The sequence below is a fragment of the Peromyscus maniculatus genome, chromosome 6, assembly GCF_049852395.1.
Source record: "Peromyscus maniculatus bairdii isolate BWxNUB_F1_BW_parent chromosome 6, HU_Pman_BW_mat_3.1, whole genome shotgun sequence".
Taxonomy (NCBI): Eukaryota; Metazoa; Chordata; class Mammalia; order Rodentia; family Cricetidae; genus Peromyscus; species Peromyscus maniculatus.
This window is the reverse complement of record NC_134857.1, coordinates 78,134,299-78,156,337: the sequence shown is the minus strand read 5'-3', so window position 1 is coordinate 78,156,337 and position 22,039 is coordinate 78,134,299. Positions and strand designations below refer to the sequence as shown.

Genomic DNA, 22,039 nt, shown 5'->3' with positions numbered 1-22,039 from the left:
TTTTCAGGGTGACTAGAGCATTGTTTTCATTTGTTTATTTTCTTTAGTTTTGGAGGAAGCTCAGGCTGGCCTCAAACTTGAGATTCTCCTGCCTCAGCCTCTAGAATGCTGGGACCACAACACCTGGTTTAAGGCAATGTTCTTAACCATCATGCTCAGTCACCTGCCCGGAAGTTAATGGCCTTGGCTTTCCTTACTGTATAATCCCATATCTTCTTTCAGAAGTGTCAGAGATGTACCCATAAAGGGAACCGTGAGCACTCACATACCAGTCCTGACTCAAAAAACATGAGCATGACATGCAGGCCAGAAAGCAGGCTTGCTTTACAATTTTACAAGGTCTCCTTGAAGAATATACACAGGCAACCAACACTGTCAATACTCCAAAGGTCTCTGCTGTTCCTGAGGGTCTAGGAAAGCCACTGTCTGGGAAGAAGATAAACTTGGAATGTGGTTCCATGATGGCTAGCAGGAGGGCTTTGCTAGGACAGCTTACCTTGGCTTTCTTTGGCTGGGGTCCTTCATCATCAACCCAGTGTTCACTTGTCCCAGAGCCAATCAGGTTAGCCTCTGACACTTGCACTGAGAGATTTCTGATGATTATTCAGAGGGGAAAAAAAAAAGAGTAGAAGTTACAGCTGAACAAATATAGTAGCTTTCAACATTTTGCTAGCATACTCCCAGACTATCCCCTGACATGGCCCAACAGGATAGGATGCACAGTACTTTCTAAAAACCACATTACTATTTTTTTAAAATTATGTGTGTGTATATATATACATATATATACACATATATACACACACATATATACATATATATACATCTATATATATATATATATATATATATATATATATATATATATATATATCCGTGTGTGTATCTGAGCACGTGAGTTTGGGTGTTTGCAGAAGCCAAGGGGTCAGCTCCCCCTGAAGCTGGAGTTATGGGGTTTGTAAGCTACCCAACGTGGGTGCTGGGAACCGAACCCAGGTCAGTTCGTGTTCTTGACTCCTAAGGTATCTCTCCATCTCCTGTAGTCACATTACACACTCCGAGGACAACTTGAAGTCAGTTTTGTCCTTCTACCATGTGGGTTGTGGGGACCCACCACAGGCCATCAGGCTTGGTGGGGGGTACTTCGGCCTACTGAGCCATCCTAGCAGCCATGATGAGCAACAGTCAGTGTGACATTTCTGAGCACTCAGCCTTTCTTGGCTCACCAACAACCAAAGTGTTCTCCAACTCAGACTCTGAGCACCACGGGAACATGTATGCCCAGTATAGATACAGCTGTGCTAGAGACTCGGACAAGCCGTGAGGAGTCGTGGTCAGGGTGAGTAAAGGCAGAGTCTAGAGTTTGAAGTTGTGACTCGGTAAGATATGCCTATTTGCTCGCTGGGCTTATCCCTGTGAAGAGTGGCTCATTGGAAAACCCTCTTACTTCAGGCCCACAGCATCCTGCCCCACGGGTTCTCGGCGCTTGTGATTGCTGGAGTCTCGGCGAAGGGTGAAACCCTCAGGCAGCCAGAGGAAGCCGTGTTTGCGCTTTCGTTTGGCCATGATCACCCCCAGCAGGATGATGAAGAGGATAATGACAACAGCAACCGCAAGGAGGTAGAGAAGCTGGGCGCCCCTCGGAGTCTCGAGCTCACCTGAAATTTCCGAGACAGGGACAGTGCTGTAGAGAGGCCAACCTCTTAGTGTCAGCAAGGGTGAGCCCCAAGGAGGTCCTTTCCCAGTCTGTCCCCTTCAAAAGCAACGCTACTCACTGACGACAGACACCAGGGGGTAGGACAAGGCCCCCTGGATGGCATGGGAAGCCAGGAGAGCCGCGGCGGCGTCTGTGTTCTTGAAGCACTGGTCTGAGTCTTGGACGCACTGTCGGTTGTCAATTTCCAGAAACACCTTAGAGCTTTGGGGTGACAAGGAAGAGAGGGGGAGGGGAAGGACAGGAAGGAATGAAGGGTCAGGTCGGGCAGGCTCCGTTAGAAAGGCTCCTGTGGCCCCTCCCCACCCCTTCCGCGTCCGCCTTTCCACCCCTGGGAGAACGAACTCGGAAACGAGGACCCTTCAGATGCTGGACATGGGTTCCCACCTAGGCGGGTTCACATCCCAGCCTGGCTGACAGAAGCCTGCCGACGGGGTGACACAGGACAAGCAGCTGGGGAACAGCTGGCCTGCGGAGCCCCCCTCTCATGGGTTCTGGTGATCTCACCCTCCCCCGGCCCCACCTGCGCAGTGGCACTTAGCCTTCACTAAAAACACGCCTCTGTATGTCTGGGCCCACACTCTCCTAAGAGTCTGCACTCATCGCAAGCAGAAGGGCTAAACATCACTGAATGTCACCAACAGTGGGACATGAACGGCAGAACAACTGAGGATCACCACTTGTGTCGAGCACACAAACGGAGGGTCTTGAAGATGAGGCAATAATGAATTCGAATGGCGAATCATGAATAAAGGCCCTGAGCAACTCTAGAAAAAGATTTCGAATCCCAGCTCTTACGAAGTCCTTTCCAACACCTGCCTTCTACTTGCTCTAGCCTATCCTTTAGGATCCCTCAGTCAAGGCAGATCTTTATCCCTACACCTAAGTGGCTAGGGTGTTTGTCTTAAATGGAGGAGCATTTGATTTGGACCGTTTTGGTGGGCTGAGTATTTGTGCTATGAATCAAAGCGCTCAGCTTTATGAACCACTTGGAAAGAGCACCATCCTTTGGGTATTTCAAAGTTCAGAAACTCAAACCTACCCTACCATCTCCTGCTCCTGCTCCTCGGGAAGAGACCTGCGTGACATCCTCGGCTTCTTCAAGGCAGCTGGCTTGTCCCCATAGTAGGGGTACACCATGAGAGCACCCTGAGAGTCTCGTTTAATGCGTAAGTTGGTGTGGAGCAGGGTGCCCAGCGCCCTCAGGAAGCTGCGAGAATCCTGCAGCAGCTGTTCCGGGGGCAGCAGCACCACGATGACCAGGGTGCCCTCGGCCAGGTTCTCGGGCTGGTCCGCCGCGCAGTCCAGCCCGTCCCAGCCACACTCCTCCGTGTTGCACCCCTGGTCGCAGCGGTTGTCTCTGAAGTGGTCTGCGCAGTATTTGTCATACCTAGTCAGGGGAGAGAGGCCAGGACGAGGGGCTCAGAACACAGCAGGGCTTTCCACTGGGGCCGACTGCAGACGTTCCCACCCGCCTTTTCCAGCTCCTCTTCAGGACCCCGATACCCAGAGACACTTTCCATAAATCATCTATCCCAACACCGTGGGCTACACAGCTGTGTCACTCATCATCACCCTGTGCCCCCGGGAGGAGGACTAATACTGCACTCATCCCGTGTGTGTTTAGTCGGTCCTACTCAGCCAATAATAAATACCAGGAGCAGAATTTTCGCTGAGAATGGATATCTGAAGCCAAACTCAACTTGGCTCAGGCTTCCCTCTACTTCATGAACTCAGTAAGGCAGGGAAGGGTTCTAGAAGTTAAAGGTGTCCCAGCTTGCTCCAGACCCTGAACAATCTCAGGCTATACAGAGGAGTGTGCCAACACGGTCTGTTGGTTCTCATGCAGGAGTGAGAGAATTACAGACGGGAAGAGGCAGGGAGATGCTCATACAGGATATGAGATCTAGCTCATCTACCCCCCTTCAACTGTCAAGAGATGTGTGAGGTGGTGCAGGCTGTAATCTCAGCACCCGGAAGGCAGAACTAGGAGGATCAGGAGTTTAAGACTCAGAAATTTAAAGCCAGCCTGTGCTGCACGGGACCCTGCCTCAAACACACACACGTGCATGTGTGCGCACATACACACAACTGCCCCCGAAATATCAGGCAAAGGGACGAGAACTCCCAAGGTAAAAGAGGCATGCATAACTGGTCCTCCATTCTCCTCTCTTCACCCACCCTAGCCCCTTGCTGTTTGTACCACTTGGTAGAACTTGCCATCTGCTCGACAGAGTAGATATCTCCAACAGCTATGTGTGTTCTGACAAGCTCTCGAACCTTCCAGGGAAGATCTCTAACAATCCCTATGCCTCACAAAGCTGTGGGGGAGTCACTTGGGGTTAAGTGCAATGATTAATAGAAAGGTTACCACATAGACCACATGAGCCACACCGACGAGCAGGAGACCTAAGAGGCCTCAGCTTATGTCCCCTAGTCAGATGGGGAAACTAGTCCTAAGGAGAGGAGTGAGCAAAGAAAGGGGGGGTGGTACAGACCTGTCCATCCATCCTGCAGCAGGCTAGGCCGGAGGCTGCCTGAGAGGGTATTTCCCCCAGGAGGTCGCAAGAGCAGCAGGTGAGAAGGCAGAGAGAGGCAGAGAGAGGGGATGGTTAGGCAGTGAGCAGTCCCGGCCCTCTGTCAGCAAGGAGAAACAGGGCAGCAGCGTGCGATGGGGCGGGGCTGGCACCCTCCGAAAAGCAGAGGTGGCGGCTGGGGGCCGCAGCCCTGGAGTGGTTAGGAGCGAGGACAGGAGACTGAGTGGGTTAGTGACAGCCCGCTCCGCGCATGCGCGGAGGCCGAAGGCCCGGGGCTCGTACTTGCAGGTCTTGCTGGTCCTCTGGCACTCGAAGTTGTCGAAGAGGCACTCGGCGGTGTTGCACAGCTCGTCACACTGGTTGTTGATGTACTCCCAGCAGCGCAGCGAGGAGGTGCAGTTGGCCCAGGGGTCCTCCATGGTGAGGGAGCAGTCGCCCCCGTCCCACTGGCAGGCGTGGCTGTTGCAGGCCTCGTCACAGATGCCGTCCCGCGCCTTGTCGGCGCAGTACTGACTCAGGCAGGTGGCAGGCGGGGTGCTGGTGGGGACCGTGTAGAGCTCGCAGTGCCTGCCCCAGAACGGCGGGGGGCAGCGGCAAGCGTAGTAAGGAGGCTGGTGCTGAGGATGGCAGGAGCCTCCGTGCTGGCAGGGGTTCCTGGCGCAACCCGGCTCACAGTCCTTGGGGTTGGGGCAGAAGCAGCGGGGTCCCGAGGCCGTGTGCACACAGCGCTCCCCTCTCCGACACTTCACCTGCCCACAGCTGCTCTGGCATCGTGCCCCGGAGAAGCCCTGTGAGAAGTGGTAAAGGAAGGGGGATGGCGGATGGGTTTAAGAGCCCACCCCACTCTCCCCTATACTCCGGGGGAGGTAAAGACCGGGCACGTGATTAAGATGTTCTAGAAACAGGCCGGGCAGTGGTGGTGGCGGCCCAGCACTCGGGAGGCAGAGGCAGGCGGATCTCTGTGAGTTCAAGGCCAGCCTGGGCTACCAAGTGAGTTCCAGGAAAAGGCGCAAAGCTACACAGAGAAACCCTGTCTCAAAAAACCAAAAAAAAAAAAAGATGTTCTAGAAACAACCTCTTCAAATCAGCCAGCGGGTGAGGGCTGATAAAGTCGTTATGAGACAGGTGTGGTCACACAACCCTCTCTGTGCAGGGCAGCTTCCAGCCTTTGGCAGCAGCAAAGGTGTCTGCCCAGAGGGAGGTTGACATTATGCTTCCTTCTGGTCTGAGAAGGCGCTTACTCTCCAGGGGTCGCTGCTGAAGAACAGGAGCAGCGTAGTGCTCCGCCCAGCATGCCCCGGGGCGGCTGCAGCAAGCACAGGCTGGGCAGCAGGGTCATCACAGCATGGCGGTCTCCCCCCAACGCTCTGAAGGCTGACGGGCACCACGGGAACCACTGAATACAGGGAAGACCCAGACCTGGCACTAACACCCTAGCACCTTCTGGAGGGCTCGGAAATGTGGGCTTCGCCCCAGCTCCAGAGAGCGTATGGAAGAGGGGGCGTCCCTTACATCAGCGGCAGGCCACTTACTTGGGGGCAATGACAAATGAAGCCATCGGGCATGTTGGCAGCCACCGCACAAGTCCCTCCATTCAGGCAAGGCTTCTGGGGACACACATCCAGGAAGGTTTCACAGTGACGGCCTTAGGACAGAAAATAAGCGGCAGTTTTAAAAGGTACGAATACTAGCTTGGGGACACTAAAGGGATCCCTCCTGGGATGGAGAGCAGCCTCACACGCAGCAAAGAGGAGGGGCAGGCCAGTTCTAAGCCGATGGCACTTCGAGAGGACTCAGTGGACCTCATAGCAAAGGGCCCATCACTGCTCAGACCCGTCCCTTGACGGTCTTGCCAAGACACTCAAGCACACAAGGACTATCCACCCCAGATAGACCCCAAAGGGACAGACAGAAAAGTGACACAAATTCCAATAAAAACAAAAACTTAAGCCCCCTCAGACGAAGGGCAGGCACACTTCAGCCTCAGCGCACACTCACACTTAAGGTGAGGGATGTTGCTAAGGGCATTTTGTCCATGCCCACTTCACAGAAGCAGCGACATCCGGCCAAGGCACACACCTAGCAGGGAGGTGGCTTACAGGGAAGTCTCTCTTCTTGGCTACTTTGCCTTTCTGTGGCCCGACTGAACTGCTTGAAAATACACCTGAATTTGCTGGGAGCTCATCCCCTCTAGACGCGGCTCTGAGCCACAGGGCACCTGCGGGCTGTGAGCGCCCTGACAGACTAAACAGGGGTGGCTGGAATCGTGGAGGGGAGGTGGGGCGCAGCTGGGGTCTCTTGGCAAAGAGCAGGGAAAGAACCCCATCTGCTCTATGGTCTTTTGGAAGTTTAAAAAAAAAAAAAAAAAAAAAAGCTTAAATAGTAGTGCTTGTGTCTTTCCAAATGAGGAAACGGACAGAGATGAGGAGCTCCTTGCTGATCATTAGTGGGGACATCCCACACAGTGCAGCTCAATGGGTCACTTTCATCTATCCCCGTGACATGAGCACACAGACATGACCGTGGGATACCCACTCAGGTGTCCCCACGCCTCCCCCTCCCCCATCCCACTGCCTTTTTCTTCTTCTTTTTGAAGTCCTGGTCAGTGTTTGAGATACCAGCATGCTCAGCGGTGATGAAGAAACAGGAGCCCACACTGCCCCAAGAGCAATGATAGCCAGAACGAGCAGTTTCGGGTTTGGTATTATTCCGTATCGCAGAATCCCTCCCACTCTTTGTAAAATTCCAAACTTTTTAAAAGGTAGCATATACTTCAGATTGAGAAGGCCAGAAGAGAGGAAGAAAAGATGAAGGGAAGGCCTGCAAGCTGGACACAGGCTGAGTTTGGAGCAGCAGCCACATTGCAAGTTATCAATTAGTTATTAGACTTCTGGAACGTGAAGACACGCCCAGCATAAGAAATCCAAGCAGGTTCCAGAAGGATAAGGCAAATTTCAAAGCTGATGACCCTGCCACACCTACACACTGGCAACTACTTTCACCTCCAAAAGTCACCACACTGCCCTTCTCCAGAAGTGACTAATGGCCTGAGAGAGCGAGCTCCTTTCTGGGGCAGCACTTGACCTTCATTATGCCTTCTATGAAGAACAGGCTAGGCTTATAGCTAAGTCTTAGCTATGTAAGAGGACCTGACTACCGCGGCTTCCCATTGGTTCTCATCAGCTGCCCTTTGGACCAGTTCCTCCAAGTGTCCTAACAGACCCCAAGCTCCTCTGGGTCCCAGAGTCAGAAAGACGACAGACATAAACACTGCAAAGTAACTCCTCCTCACGTGTCAAAATGTGCAGGGTGGTACACCAGTGTCAGATGAAAGGATCTAAAAACAAATGTGTCACACTTTCATGTATGAGTCTGAGCATATACAGTGATCTGTGGCACTGCAGTGTGAGTGTGCTCAATGCCACTGTAGTCACCACAGTGTGAGTGTGCTCAATGCTACCACAGTCACTGAAGTGTGAGTGTGCTCAATGCTACCACAGTCACCACAGTGTGTTCAATGCTACTGCACTCACTGCAGTGTGAGTGTGCTCAATGCTACTGCAGTCACCACAGTGTGAGTGTGCTCAATGCTACTGCAGTGTGAGTGTGCTCAATGCTACCACAGTCACCACAGTGTGTTCAATGCTACTGCACTCACTGCAGTGTGAGTGTGCTCAATGCTACTGCAGTCACCACAGTGTGAGTGTGCTCAATGCTACTGCAGTCACCACAGTGTGAGTGTGCTCAATGCTACTGCAGTGTGAGTGTGCTCAATGCTACCACAGTCACCACAGTGTGAGTGTGCTCAATGCTACTGCAGTGTGAGTGTGCTCAATGCTACCACAGTAACCACAGTGTGAGTGTGCTCAATGCTACTGCAGTCACCACAGTGAGTGTGCTCAATGCTACTGCAGTCACCACAGTGTGAGTGTGCTCAATGCTACTGCAGTCACCACAGTGAGTGTGCTCAATGCTCCTTCACAGTAGGCTTTATATGGTGAAGACGGCATATTTTGTCTTGTTAATTTTATCTCAATTAAAAATGTTAATTTACCCAACCAATCCAACCCATTATTTTTCATATTCTTGCCATAGCATGATATAGTCCATGTACACCAAAGAGTCTCAGGAAAAGCAAAGGTAAAGATGAGCCCGGTCACAACGCCCATAGCAACTGGGGCCTGGGGCCTTGACCTAAGTTGGTTTTGGCTTTCTGAAGGAGGCACCTGCTCACCCAAGCCTCCTGAACATCAGACTTTGGGGGCTGAGAGGTTCTCACCAGTGAAGGCGCTTCGGCAGACACACAGGTAGTCGTTGGTGAGCTGAATGCAGTCCAGGCTGCCCTCTGAGCTGCAGGGATTGGACAGGCATTCATTGATGTCCCCCTCACACCGCTCCCCAGCAAAGCCAGGCAAACAGCGACAAGTGTAGCCCCCGATCCGGTCCACACACTGGCCACCATTAAGGCAGTGGGGGCCTCCGGCGCAGTCATCAATGTTCTCTTCACAAAGCAGACCTATGGGAGAAAAGAGGGACACAGAATTATGAAAACCTCTTGAACCCACCTTTAGCAGGGATAACTGCCCTTGTAGGGCTTTAAAAATTAACTAGATTATATTCCTCAATCCACAGTGGGACCTCCTAAGTTGGGCAAGGTAAAAAACACTCGTAGTCCGTGCCAGCTGCCCCTTCCTGTGAGCACCGTGAGACGTGCACACATTGAGGCTCCACGAGTTCTCTCTCCGCTTGACCCAGAGCAGGAGAATGACTGTCCCATCTCAAGGGCATGGCACTAAAGCTCAGGAGGCACCCTGTGAGGTTTTTAATCATTCATCAACTCCAATTAACACATGGGAACAGTTCAAAACAGAATGTCCCCTAGTTAACACATAGACGATATTGGAATTAGATTTTTGAGCAATAGTACTTTATGTTTTATAAACGTTGACTTTTTTCTAAGTGCACTAGTGGTTTTATTAAAAAAGAATGGAAACACCTTGCTAAGAATGTAAAGATTACTCTAGCTAAACAGTGTACTGAAGATATAAATAAGCCATCTAGTTAAGATATCTGTAAACATTTCTAGAAAGAACAAAATCAATGACTACTTCATAAAATAATTTGAAAAGGTTTAAAAAGGAAGTACTTCTATATCCTGGCCACTTACTTGCATTTTAGTATACTTTAAAGGAAGCAAGATGTCATAAAAGACGCCTCACTGTCATAAACAATTTCAAAAGGCAAAATGGCCATGAGCCATCTTAACAAGATGTGCTTATCCTGCAAGTTGTCTCAAGGACATACAGAAGAGACACAAATAAATGGAAAACATACATTATCTGATTATGTGACTCTTTATGATAGAGATGTATTTACTCTATTAATTCATAGATAAAATGTGACCTCAAAAAATATAAGCAATATTTTTAAATGACAAACTGATTCTTACAATTACGTGTGTGTGTGTGTGTGTGTGTGTATGTGTGAACATACACACACACACACACACACACACACACACACACAAAAAAAAAAAAAAAAAAAAAAAAAGCCAGGAAAGCATGAAGAAGATTCCTTCACAATTGAAACAAAGTTTCTCATGAATTAATGAATAGGACAACAACACCCAAATGCACATAGGAACTTAGAATTTGATAATAAATTCCACCTCAGCTGGGAGTTGGTGGCATATGCCTGTAATCCCAACACCTCAGAGGCAGAGGCAGGTGGATCTCTGCGAGTTTGAGGCCAGCCTGGTTTCTAGAGCGAGTTCCAGGACAGCCAGGGCTACAGAGAAACTTTGTCTCCAAAAACAAACAAACAAAAAAAGTCCTATCTCAAATCATTGTAGAGAATATCATATGGGAAAGGTACTTCAGGATTCTAGTACAGAATGAAAAGACAGCCGGGCGGTGGTGGCGCACACCTTTAATCCCAGCACTCGGGAGGGAGAGCCAGGCGGATCTCGGTGAGTTAGAGGCCAGCCTGGGCTACAGAGTGAGTTCCAGAAAAGGCGCATAAGCTACACAGAGAAACCGTGTTTTGGAAAAACAAAACAAAACAACAAAAAAAAAATGAAAAGACAGAAAAATGCCTTTATAAATCTTGGAGCCTCGAGGATAATACCAACTACCACTCAAATGCAAGCAACCATAAAAAAGATGGATAAATTCAATGTAATCAGAGATAATCTGTATGAAAAAAAATCACCACAAAAACATCTGAAAGATTAAGACCTAAGTATATTGGGAAAATATCTGTATCATATACCAAAGACAGACAATTTCTGCAAAATTTTAAAAAATATGTAATTCAACAGGGAAAGAGAGTGGGGGCCAATCCTAGAGAGAAAACAACTTCTGAATAGGAGACGCTGTTCCATTGCATGGAGAGGATGATGGCATGCCGAGAGGCCGCAAGCAGCACTGCCACGTAAATGACAGCTCCGTAATGACCCGGGCAGCAACTCTATTCCTGACAAAGTATTCTGTAAAGTGCACTTACAAGTATGCAAAAACCCCAGCGTCTGTCACTAGAAGACCAGTTAAACACGATATGAAATGTCATAACTGGGAATTCTGATTCTGTGAAAACCACTAAAGAAGCTCCCTATTTCGATATGAAAATATGCCAATGAAGGAAAGAGGTCAAGAGAAAAACAATGTCTCTAATACATCTTCAGAGTTAAAAGTAGAGGAAATAAAAACTATCTTTGTATTTGGCTCCTATACACTTAAAGCAGTTTTGAAGGATAACCTTTTAGAGAAGGAAAAACCTCTAGAGACACAAGAAACTATTGTGTGTGATTGCTTGTGTGTGGAAGAGGGGGAGCAGAGTGTTGGGGAGGATGAATAGGGTGGGAGTGTGTCTTTTACTGCATGCTTTTCTGTGCATGTGTGGATGTATTTATCCATGCCCACGTGCCTACATTACCTTATCTATCACAGATTAAACTGGAAACCGGAAAGTGGAAGCAAACAAAGCCAGTATGTGTTCCCGGTCTCACTGGATATTTGATATTTGGTACCATGAGTGAAATAAGCGTACAGCGCCCCTCCCATGTGGACAGAATTATCAATAATAAACAGATTCTCAAGTAAGAGTGACCTCATTCTTAGCCTGGTGCAAACAGTTAGGGATGACATAAGTGTTCCAGTTAGCCCATGCAATGGGGAAATTGAGGTGTGCACAGGCCAACATCCGACCCTCCGAGTATAGCGCTAAGAAAAAGCACTGTGGTAACTGTCACTATGGTGTGATAGAACTCCAGGGTCTCCTGCAACACTCACAGATGGCCAGATAGGTAAAGTCAGGGCAAATATACACTGTTCCAGGTACCTACGCAAGTACACAAGCTATAATCCAGCAAACAGTCAAGTAGGACACACTGAAAGAGACCCACACTCTTTAACAGACCATTAAAAGGCGATCTTGGAAACACTGCAAAGGAAAGGTATCTTGAGAGACCATCAATAAGATTAACAGTCAAGTTCTCAGTGAAGACCACAGCAGTAAAAATCAGTGAGATGACACATTGAGGAGCTGGGGTGGAAACAGTCACAATACACTAAATTATTATTCTAAGACGCCATTGAGAGGCATTTGGGAGCTAGGTGTGGTGGCACACACTTTTAATCCCAACACTCAGGAGGCAGAGGCCGGTGGACCTTTGAGTTTGAGGCCAGCCTGGTCTACAGAGTGAGTTCCAGGACAGCCAGGGCCACATAGAGAGACTGTCTCACAAAAAACTGAAGATGAGGAAGAGGAGGAAGAAAGAGAGAGAGAGAGAGAGAGAGAGAGAGAGAGAGAGAGAGAGAGAGAGAGAGAGAGAGAGAGAAAGAAAGAAAGAAAAAGGGAGGAAGAAGGAAGGATTTTAAAAAGATAAAAATCTTGTTGTCTTAGGAAATGTTCTAGCCTGTGACTGGATATGTCTAGCTCACAAAATCTGTGGTACAGTACAGAACCCACATCCTTTCCTAGGTTCCCAGCCTCCATGGACCATGGAAGAACACTAGTGAATGGTGCTGACACACACACACACCTCTAAGGACAGCGATGTGCGTGTCACTTCCAGACTGCGGGAAAACCTCCGCCCAGCCCTGTCCATCACTCCTACCTTTCCTGTGGCAGCCGGGGGGGCTACAGACCAAAAACACAGAGAAAAGTCAGTAACTCAACACCTACCAGAGTGTGAGTGCCAAACAGCAAACAAAGAAATCCCCCAACAAAACCACCATTGTGTTACCCGAGATATGATATCTATAATTAGCTACCACCAGAATTGTAGCGTGTCTGAACCAATGCTATTATTTAAAGGCGTTAACTACCCAGGCATGGTAGTGCATGCCTGTAGTGAATGAGGCTGCGGCTACCTGGGATTCTGGGGACAAAAAGGGGTGGGGGAGAGAGGAGAGGGAGGAGAGAGGAGAGTGAGAGGAACAAAAGCGGGGATGAAGGGGAAGGGGGAGGAGAGGGAGAGATGGGGAGGAGGAGAGGGGCTGGAGAGGGAAGGAGAGGGAGAGGGATTGGAGGGGAGAAGAGGAGATGGAAGGAAAAGGAGAGAAGGGCGGGGGAAGAGTGGGAGAGAAAGAGACAGAGAGGAAGAGGTTAAAGGAAGAGAAGGAACATGGATGCGAACCCCCAAAGAAGACAGAGAATCAGTTTGGTTCATACCTTACATATCTAGCTTTACTACTATTGGATAACCAAAAATATGACAAAATGCCCTGTCTCATGGATGGATGGATGGATGGATGGATGGGTGAGCGAGTGAATAAGAAGGGATGAACCAGTAGTGAACTGGAACTGACTCTAACTATTTCTAGACTAGGGAACAAGCCTCCTTTTCATGTAGCAAACTTGTACCAGCTACAGGCAGACTCCTGATTCCCTTCAGCCTCACTCTGCACTACCTACCCCTTAGGGGGTATTCTGTGTTAACTTAACCAAATTGGATCTCTACGAAGAAAAGTTATCCGAATCTAACAATACACAAGTCTATGATAACACAGAGCCTCTCTGGAGGTCTGTTGTGTTTGAGGCTGCCTGAACTTCGGGCTGCTGTGGGGGGCCTTTCCCACTTTTTCACACGCCTCTTCAAACAAGCGCTCCCCTTTCCAGGAGGAAGTGGCAGGACCCAGAGCAGATGGATGGGTCTAGCATCCACGGTCTAGGGGTGCACATCAAGGCCTTACTAGGAGTGTAGGAACACAGCCCTCTGCCATCTGCCTCCTTGGCACAGCAGCCAAACACTTTCATCTCATTGATTCCCTGGCCTTAGGAGACAAGACTTGGCTAGTTTAAAAACAAAACAAAACAAAACAAAACAAAAAGCAGGCCTATGTGGATTCGATTTTAAGAGGCTATGAGTTGTTTTCTCTTGAAGCACCAAGAAACCCTGTTAGCCAGGCTAATTTTGTTGCAATGTTATGTCGATTCTGCATTCTGTCTCCTGGAAGACGAGCAAAGCAACAACCATGCAGAACGGAAACACCAGAGCTGGCAGGAGTGAGAGCATGAGAGAGGAGGAGGAAGAGCTAAGTGGCTCTAAGTGGCTGGTTTGTTGATGTTTCACTGTCTCCGTCTTTAAACTGCGTCAGTACTAAGACCAGATTTAAAAGGCGGGAAGGGGCCTCGGTGGGAAGGGCAAGGCTGACGGCGTACCCCGAGTGCCTGGTGGGCACGAGCACTTGAAATGGTTCACCAGGTCGATGCAGGTGCCTCCGTTCTGGCACGGCTGGTTCTGGCACTCATCCACTTCATACTCGCAGTTGACACCCTGATATCCCGGAACACACTGCCAGGAGAAGAGGACATGAAGAAGGGGGTCAGTGCTGGAAACAGACCGCAGGACCAGCTGAAGGTCAGCGCTGCTAGGACTTAGCTCCCCACCCCAGAGCACTTGTGTAGCACTCTGCGATCAGCACACTCTCTGACACTTCCTTGCGCAGGGTCACAGTGACCGATCCCTCTTCCAGCCAAGGCGGGGGGAAAAGCCATTTTAAAGGAAGGCAAGGGCTGTGTGTACTGAGGGTTATTTCCATGACACTCTCTGGAGCAAGCTTCTGTGTAAGGGTTTCCTCGTCCACACACCGTGCATCCCTCCACACGGGATGAGCAGCCGCAGACTCAGGCAGTGTGTGTGGGGAAGGACACGGGACCCATTGCGTGTTTGTGTGATGGGGTAGTGGGGGGGGGCAGGAAAAGATGAGGCTGTGCATGATGGTGGGGATGGAAGAAACTCAGAACTGATGAGGAAAAAGACAACTGTGGCAAGTTTCATTTAGGCACACTATACCGACTCTGCATGCAGAGGAAGTCCCTCACAGCACAAGACTACTTCCCCCAAGTAAGGGGAAAAGAAGCAGATTTTCAAAGGGGGGGGGGCACCACAGAGGGAGCATAAGACTCTAGGTGGTGACACTCAGTGGCCCAGCAACACCAGTCTTCGGGTGAGGGAGCTCCCCAGGGCAGGGCTGGCTCCTTGAATTCCGGGGTTGATCTTATCTATGATACACAGTGTGTTATTTTAAAGGCTAGGCCAAGCAGGCAGCATTAAATGGCTAGAATCCTGCTCGTGTGGCTTATGTTTAAAAAAACAAAACAGATGTGTAAAAGTTTGAGTTCAGCCCTGACAGGCCTGCTGTGAGATACACGCTGAGGTAGCAGCAGAGGGAACTTTGTGTTGTTGCTTGGTGTTCTAAGGGGTATCAGGTTCCAGTTCCGGTGTTTAACATCTGACTCTTATCAGCCCACACACTGGAAAAAGACGCACACTTAAACATCACACACGGTGACATTGAGCGTGGTCCGTGGTGCTTTGGCACCGGAGGCGAGGCCATGCCTTTTTGTTTCAGAGAATTACGAACTGGCCAATGAACTGTACTGCTCTTCAGGAAGTACCAGGGACAACTGTACTGGGCAAGCCGGCGGGATGCCAACCAACACAGAGGGCAGGCCTGGTAAGGAGGGATGATGATGGTTCCAGGCCTCCCTGAAAACATCTTACCAGAGCTACGTGAAAGCAAGGCTGGGAACAAAAACAGCGGCTGGTGAACACTACAGTAGCGACGGGTAAAGGTGCATCATCTGTAGGACACGCACGGCTGAACTCAGCCGGGTTTTTACCGAGGGCCCGGTCTCCCGAGGGCCTCTCCCCTCGCCTCATCTTCTCACCTCACATCTGTATCCTCCTATGAAGTCACTGCAGGTGGCGCCGTGCTGGCAGGGGTTGGATGCACACTCGTCAAGCTGCTCCTCACAGTAGCTCCCCGTGTAGCCCAGTGGGCACTGGCAGTGGTGGGTGTTGCCGGCATTGATGCAGACGCCCGCGTGCTGGCACAAGTGTTCAACGGGCACTCCTGGGTAGTGAAAGGGGCATCCGAGAGTGTGACACACACCAGGTTCGAACCCTCAAGCGGGTGAGCCCCAGCTAGTGACTACTGGCTTAGATTTTCTTCACTACTGACTAGTTCTTCCCAACCCTCAAGCAATTGATTTGCACAATAAAATAATAATAATAATAATGATAATGATAATAATAATAATAATAAACTCGTTCTCAAAGTGGAATCTGTCTTAATCTCATGTCAGTCACCCTTCTCTTTGGGATCGATCTCTAAACGTTCCTCCAGCCTTTCTCCAGAGCCTTGCCCATTCAGTTCTCTCTGTCCTAAGATGCCTCTGGCCAGCACGGACATCAGTATCTGAGGCTTAGGTGTGGAACTCACCTTTCTGCAAGGCTGCCGCCTTACAGGACACGTTGAGCACATCACAGTATGCACCATCCCATCCAGGCGGACACAGGCAGCGGGGCCTTGCCTTTTCCTGAACACAAGTCCCCTTGTTTTTACATGGAGACCGGCTGCAGAGGTTCACCAGGGTCTAAAGCAGAGGCAAGGGGGCACAGGCATCAAAATCCGGACACCGGAAGTGAAGTCCCTCAGTCTCAGTGTGTTGAGAGATGTCAAAGAAAAGGACTGGTCTTAGGGACAGAGGAAGCCCTCACCCAGGCCTTGAACCTGGCCCACTGTGCTGGATGCACCTTGCCGTTTCTACAGTCTCATTTGTCTGCAAAAGCCCTGGGCCCAGAAACCTGACCACTCTAGAGGCTCGGGAAGTTGTCATCCTCAGAGCGTCCGACAGCATTATGTGAGCATATATGGCCACCCTGCGAGGCTGGGAAGAGCTCGAGCTGCTGTCTGGGCCCATGCTTCTTAGGTTAACCCTGCAGGAAATCCACATGCATCTTGACCAACCCTCCCTATGGGGAAGATGGGTAAAGTGATCTAACTCACAAGCCTAAACTGTCCAAAACCTTATTTTGAAAACCAGGTTTGTGACAAACATGAGACAGAGATGGGGTTTGCATTCCTGACACGGACTGCTGGCTGGAAGGTGGTCAGTGGAGGCCGGGGGGGAGGGGGGGGCAAGACCAGCTCTCGCCACCTGCATCTGCCAGAGAATGCTCTCTGGGCACAGCACCAAGCTGCTTGATGTGGAGGTGGCTGCTTCCCTGTCCAGTGTAACCAAACGCACGCTATGTATTTAGTCACGTGTTCCCGAGCTCTTTGAGTTCTGTTACTCTTAGTGTTGAAGAGGTAAAACTTCATAAATGCTGAAGAGATAACGCAGAATCAATTACCATTTGGTATGTGACCTGGGAAAGGTTATATACACTGTCCTTTGGGGGTCAGGGAGGGGGCTGTTTCTCCTCCATGAATTGAAAGTTAGTTTCCTGTGAGGACTCCTTCCATCCAAAGATTATGAAAATGAAAATTTACATTTATATATTTGAATTTTAAAGATTTATTAGTTTGGTTATGGCTATGTTATAACACTGCAAAGCATTACCCTGTTAGTTGTACCTGATATTTACTGGGTTTTTTGTTGTTGTTGTGGTTTTGTTTTGATTCTTCCGTCCTGTAAGTATTTGAATGTGAACCGACCCTTAGAGGTGCATGTATTGAGGGTTTGGTTCCCAATGGTGATAGTATTTTTGAACGATTCTGAAAACTAGAGGAAGTTCAAATCTGGAAAAGTGGGTCACTGGATACATGTTTGGGGGGGGGCTACATCTTGTTCTTGGCTTCCCCTGCCCCATCTGCCTCCCTCCTTCCCTCTCTGCCTTCCTCCTTCCCTCTCTCCCTCCCTCCTTCCCTCTGTCCTTCCTCCCTCCTTCCCATCCTCCTCTCCTTGTCTCTCTCTGCTTCATGGCCACCATGAGGTGAAAAGAGTCCTACACCAGCTGCTGTGACTATGACATTTAGCCTTGTCTCAGGCCCATAAGGAAAAGCAGCCAACTTGGCCTGAAATCTCTAAACCACAAGCCCAAAGCAAGCTCCTTTAGAGTTGTTTTTCTCAGGAATCTATAACAACGAGAAGCTACCACAGCGTTCTCCCTGTTCTTTTTCTGTAAAAGGTAGGTGGGTGCTCGCTGTCAGCCACATTTTTCTTTAGCTTTTGGTAAGCCTCTTCAAACAACCATAAGCTTGTTAACCCATATCATATTGCTGGTGTCACCAGTCTGGAATCTTCTAGCTACCAAGGTGGCCCAGATCCATTTCAGGAACCACCTGAGATCCACAGTCCTCTCTTTTTGAATGGTTCTTCCTGCCTAGAGACTGGATAGAGTCCCCAGCCACTGTGGGACTGAGCCGGGCGAGCGGGAGGGAAGCTGCTTACCTGACAGTTTTTGCCCGTGTAGCCCAAGGGGCAGGTGCAGCGGTAGGTACCCAGGCCGTCAACACACGTTCCCTCATTCAGGCACGGGTTAGAGTTGCACTCGTTGATATCATGGAGGCAGAAGGGACCAGTGAAACCCACAGGGCACAAGCAAGAGAAGGAGTTGATGCCATCAACACACGTGCCCCCGTTGAAACAGGAGCTGAGGAGCCAACGGGAGAGGACATTAGCCATGTCACCGGCAGCTCTGACCTGCTACTGGGAAGGATGGCTGCTGAAATCTGGAGTGTTAGGGGGCAGACACCTCCGAGACTCCGATACCTATGCCCTAACTAGAACAAGGGTCAGAGATTACAGTGAGTCCTAACTTCCTTTCCACCAGCCCTCTTAGGAGCATTTCAGTGACAAGCTGTCTAGAATCCTAAAGAGGGTGATGGTTTCCAGGTTCCACTCAGTTCTCCTGCAGTTTTCTACATAGCATATTTTATCATTACAGCAATCGGTTTTACATGAAAACTCCTAAATAGCTCTTCACTTCAGACTTCTTTTTGAAAGAGAAGAAAAGCATTGCTAAAATAATAAATAAAATAAAATAAGATAAAAATCAAATAAACCTTCCCAAAAATACTTAAACAGTGGAAACGGATCTCCAAAGAAAGAGAACTCTTTAGGTCAACTGTCAACTGGAACAAAGAGACCATGGGAGAACAGAACAGAACTGATAGTTCTTCTGCTCCATGGCAAGAAAAAAGTGATGGTCTATCCCACGCAGCTTTTCAACCTCTGACCTTTGACTTTCTGATCATATGTCTTTCAAAAACTGAGCAATGAGAGAGGACTGTGGAGCGGGTGGGTCCTGGCCCTACAATCCTGGCATTGTGCCGTGAAGGTTCCTCCCCATTCTCCCCTTCCCTGGAAACCGCTGGTGGCCTAGGTCCGTCCCGCTCACCTCTCAGTACACTCGTCGATGTTGTTTTCGCAGTGGACTCCATGGAATCCTGCAGGGCACTTGCACGTGTAACTGTTGACGTAGTCAGAGCAGGTGCCCCCATTCTTACAGGGTTCACTCAGACACTCGTTCATGTCCGTCTGGCACTTGTCCCCAATGAAGCCGGGAAGGCAGAGGCAGGAGAATGTGTTCACTCCGTCCAGACAGGAGCCTCCATTCTGGCAAGGGTCTGAGCCATGACAAAAGAGGAACTCAGAACAGCAGCATGGTTTCCCTGTAAACTTGTGAAGGCAAATGACCGAGGCCACACCATACCCTTAAGGAGCACAATTTCAACTTTCATATTTGGCCTCTTTGCATTTATTTTGACATGACTCCCTATTTATGAAAAATGAATTCAGTTAACTCTTGCCTAAGATTTTTATCTGTTCGATAATCAAGATCAATTTAATCTACATTAACACATTAATTTATAAAATTAATAGTCACAAAACTTGCACTGGTCCTCTACATATACGTAAATGAATTATGTGGCTTAACACATACATTATTGGGAATATTAACTAGTATTTTCAAACTGTGTTTATGGAGGCTGGGGGAGCAGAATTATGTATTCAGTCTGTTCTAAGAACACTGTATGAATCAATCACCTTCCTATGCCTGTCTCTATTTCTTCTTTTTTCTTTTTAACTTTTAAGTAGCTCCAGGACACAGAGTCGTTCTTAAATTATTTTTAAAATCACATACTTAACCTTACAACACTTCCATTCACAGTCAGGCCAATAGATTTTGAGTTATAATCGTGCCGGGGCCCTGTGCAACCTAATGACACAGAGACTGGAGCAAGACAGCCACGCTACAGCTGCCAGCACACAGGGCATCAAGTCACAACTGCAGGAGCCGTCACAAGTGTGAAGGAGAACTTAAGCAATGAACTGAAAGGTCAGGTTGGCCCTGCTTTACCGGAGGGACACTTAACACACCCCGTCATACGTTCAAGAAGAAAGGAAAACATGAGGCTTGGTGGGTCCCTGGGTCCCAGCACTTGAAAGAGGTGAGGCAGGAAAACTGGGGTGAGTTCGAGGCCAGCATGGGCTGCCCAGTGAGTTCCGGGTCAGCCTGAGCTACAAGTGAGACAAGAAGTCCAACCCAAACAGACATTCTTTCCCAAGGGAGAAGGAGTCAATGATCAGTCCCAGATAAAAGAAGCAAAGTTATCACGCATCTGACAGCTATGAAGAGTAAAATAAAGCTTATTATGAATGGATCTCTGCCAGAAAACTTAAAAACAGGTAAGTCAGATGATGTGCTAGTCAGTTTTGTTTGTTGTTATTGGGGTTTTGCTTGTTTGGTTTGGCTTTGGTTTTGTCAACTCCACACAAACCAGGGTCATCTGTGAAGAAGGCACCTCAATTAAGAAAATGCCTCCATCAGATTGGCCTGTAGCAAATCTGTGGTTGTGTTTTCTTTATTAATGATTAATGTGGGAGGCCTCAGCCCACTGTGGTTCCTGAGTTCTACAAGAAAGCAGGCTGAGCAAGCCATGGGGAACAAGCCAGTAAGCGGTGTTCTTCCACGGCCTCTGCTTCTGCTCCTGTGTCCAGGTTCCGGCCCTGACTTCCCTCAGTGACAGACTGACTGCAAGCGTAAGACGAAACAAACCCTTCCCTCTCCAAGGCGCTTTTGGTCATAGAGTTTTAGAGTGCTAGAAACCTAGGTAAGACAGATGGAATCTTTGAAAGACATTTTACCAAAGCTCAATCTAAACCAAACTAAAATAATTAAAAAGTTAAAAGTCTCAAAAAGACTTTTGAAAGGTTAAAAACTTGTCAAGAAAAAACAAAAAAGATTCCATGCCTCACTGTTTGGAAGAGGTACACACCAGTTACATACAACACAATGTCTTCAGGAAAGAGCAGAAAGTATGTTACTCTGAAGACCCATGGCTCACTGTTTGGAAGAGGTACACACCAGTTATACACAACACAACGTCTTCAGGAAAGAGCAGGAAGTATGTTACTCTGAAGACAGAGGAGGCAAACCTTAGGGGCTTTGGATATGTGAACCATAAACTACAAAAATGATCAAACACTGTGTCATCAATAGTAAAACCTTTCCCTTCAAAACAAAAAGAAAAACAATGTGTTTGAAGGAAATAGCTAGCTGCAAAGCAAAAGCCTGACAGTGAGTTAAACCTAGACTACAACGAACTAAGTAATAAGATAAGCAAGCCAACAAACCTGACCTTTCAGTTCATTTTCCCAATGGGTAAAGGACTTAAATGGAAATCCCTCCGAAGATTGTCTCACAGACAAAGAACATGGGCAAAGGTGGTCAGCTCCATCACCAGGAGGCTGTGCCAATGAGATGCCAGTGTAACACAGTGCCAAGGTGTTCAGCACCATCATTAGGAGGGCTGTGCCAATGAGATGCCCGTGCACACGGTGCCAAGGTGGTCAGCACCATCACCAGGAGGCTGTGCCAATGAGATGCCAGTGCACACACAGTGCCAAGGTGGTCAGCACCATCACCAGGAGGCTGTGCCAATGAGATGCCCGTGCACACACAGTGCCAAGGTGGTCAGCACCATCACCAGGAGGCTGTGCCAATGAGATGCCAGTGCTCACACGGTGCAGGAGCTAAAGCAGAAGCCACCGACTGCATCAAGTGTTCCCAGACATGGAGTCTAACCAGCACTTCCTACAGAATGAAAATGGGGCGAGTCCCTTGGAAAATACTGCTGTGATGTATCGCTAGGACATGCAGGTACCGCATGGCTCACTCTACGAACAGGGGTTTATTTCAGAGAATGAAACCACACATCTTCACTCTCATCATAATACATTTATCTACAATACCTAAAAACTGAAAAAAAAAAAATCAAACAAGTAAACAATAAAATAGCACAGATTAAAATAATCCAAAAGTCTACAACACAAAGTTCTCCAAAATCTGAAACCCTTTGAGGGTCAACCTCATGCCAAAAGTAGACAGAAAATACAGAGCAGTCAACCTGCAGGTGCACTGAAAGAATTCATATATAGCTTACATCAACACCTACAGGCTATGCATGTAAGATATGTACGGAAACATGAATGAACTCCATGCGTCCACTGGGGTCACATGCCCAAGATGTGAACACTTTAGAACCAAAAA

General features: G+C 48.7%; 1 protein-coding gene across 1 annotated transcript in view; it reads right to left on the bottom strand.

The window, feature by feature from the left end:
- The window catches only part of Notch2 (notch receptor 2), a 144,331-nt gene that overhangs the window by 10,373 nt on the left and 111,919 nt on the right, over positions 1 to 22,039 (bottom strand). Inside the window, exons 18-29 of the mRNA XM_076574653.1 lie at positions 18,884 to 19,112; positions 17,935 to 18,136; positions 15,981 to 16,134; positions 15,427 to 15,611; positions 13,915 to 14,047; positions 8,531 to 8,767; positions 5,784 to 5,896; positions 4,534 to 5,039; positions 2,757 to 3,104; positions 1,776 to 1,918; positions 1,448 to 1,658; positions 497 to 593 (exon numbers count right to left, since the gene is read on the bottom strand). Of these exons, the coding sequence (XP_076430768.1) occupies positions 497 to 593; positions 1,448 to 1,658; positions 1,776 to 1,918; positions 2,757 to 3,104; positions 4,534 to 5,039; positions 5,784 to 5,896; positions 8,531 to 8,767; positions 13,915 to 14,047; positions 15,427 to 15,611; positions 15,981 to 16,134; positions 17,935 to 18,136; positions 18,884 to 19,112 (2,558 nt within the window). The remainder of the gene's footprint in view (positions 1 to 496; positions 594 to 1,447; positions 1,659 to 1,775; positions 1,919 to 2,756; positions 3,105 to 4,533; positions 5,040 to 5,783; positions 5,897 to 8,530; positions 8,768 to 13,914; positions 14,048 to 15,426; positions 15,612 to 15,980; positions 16,135 to 17,934; positions 18,137 to 18,883; positions 19,113 to 22,039) is intronic.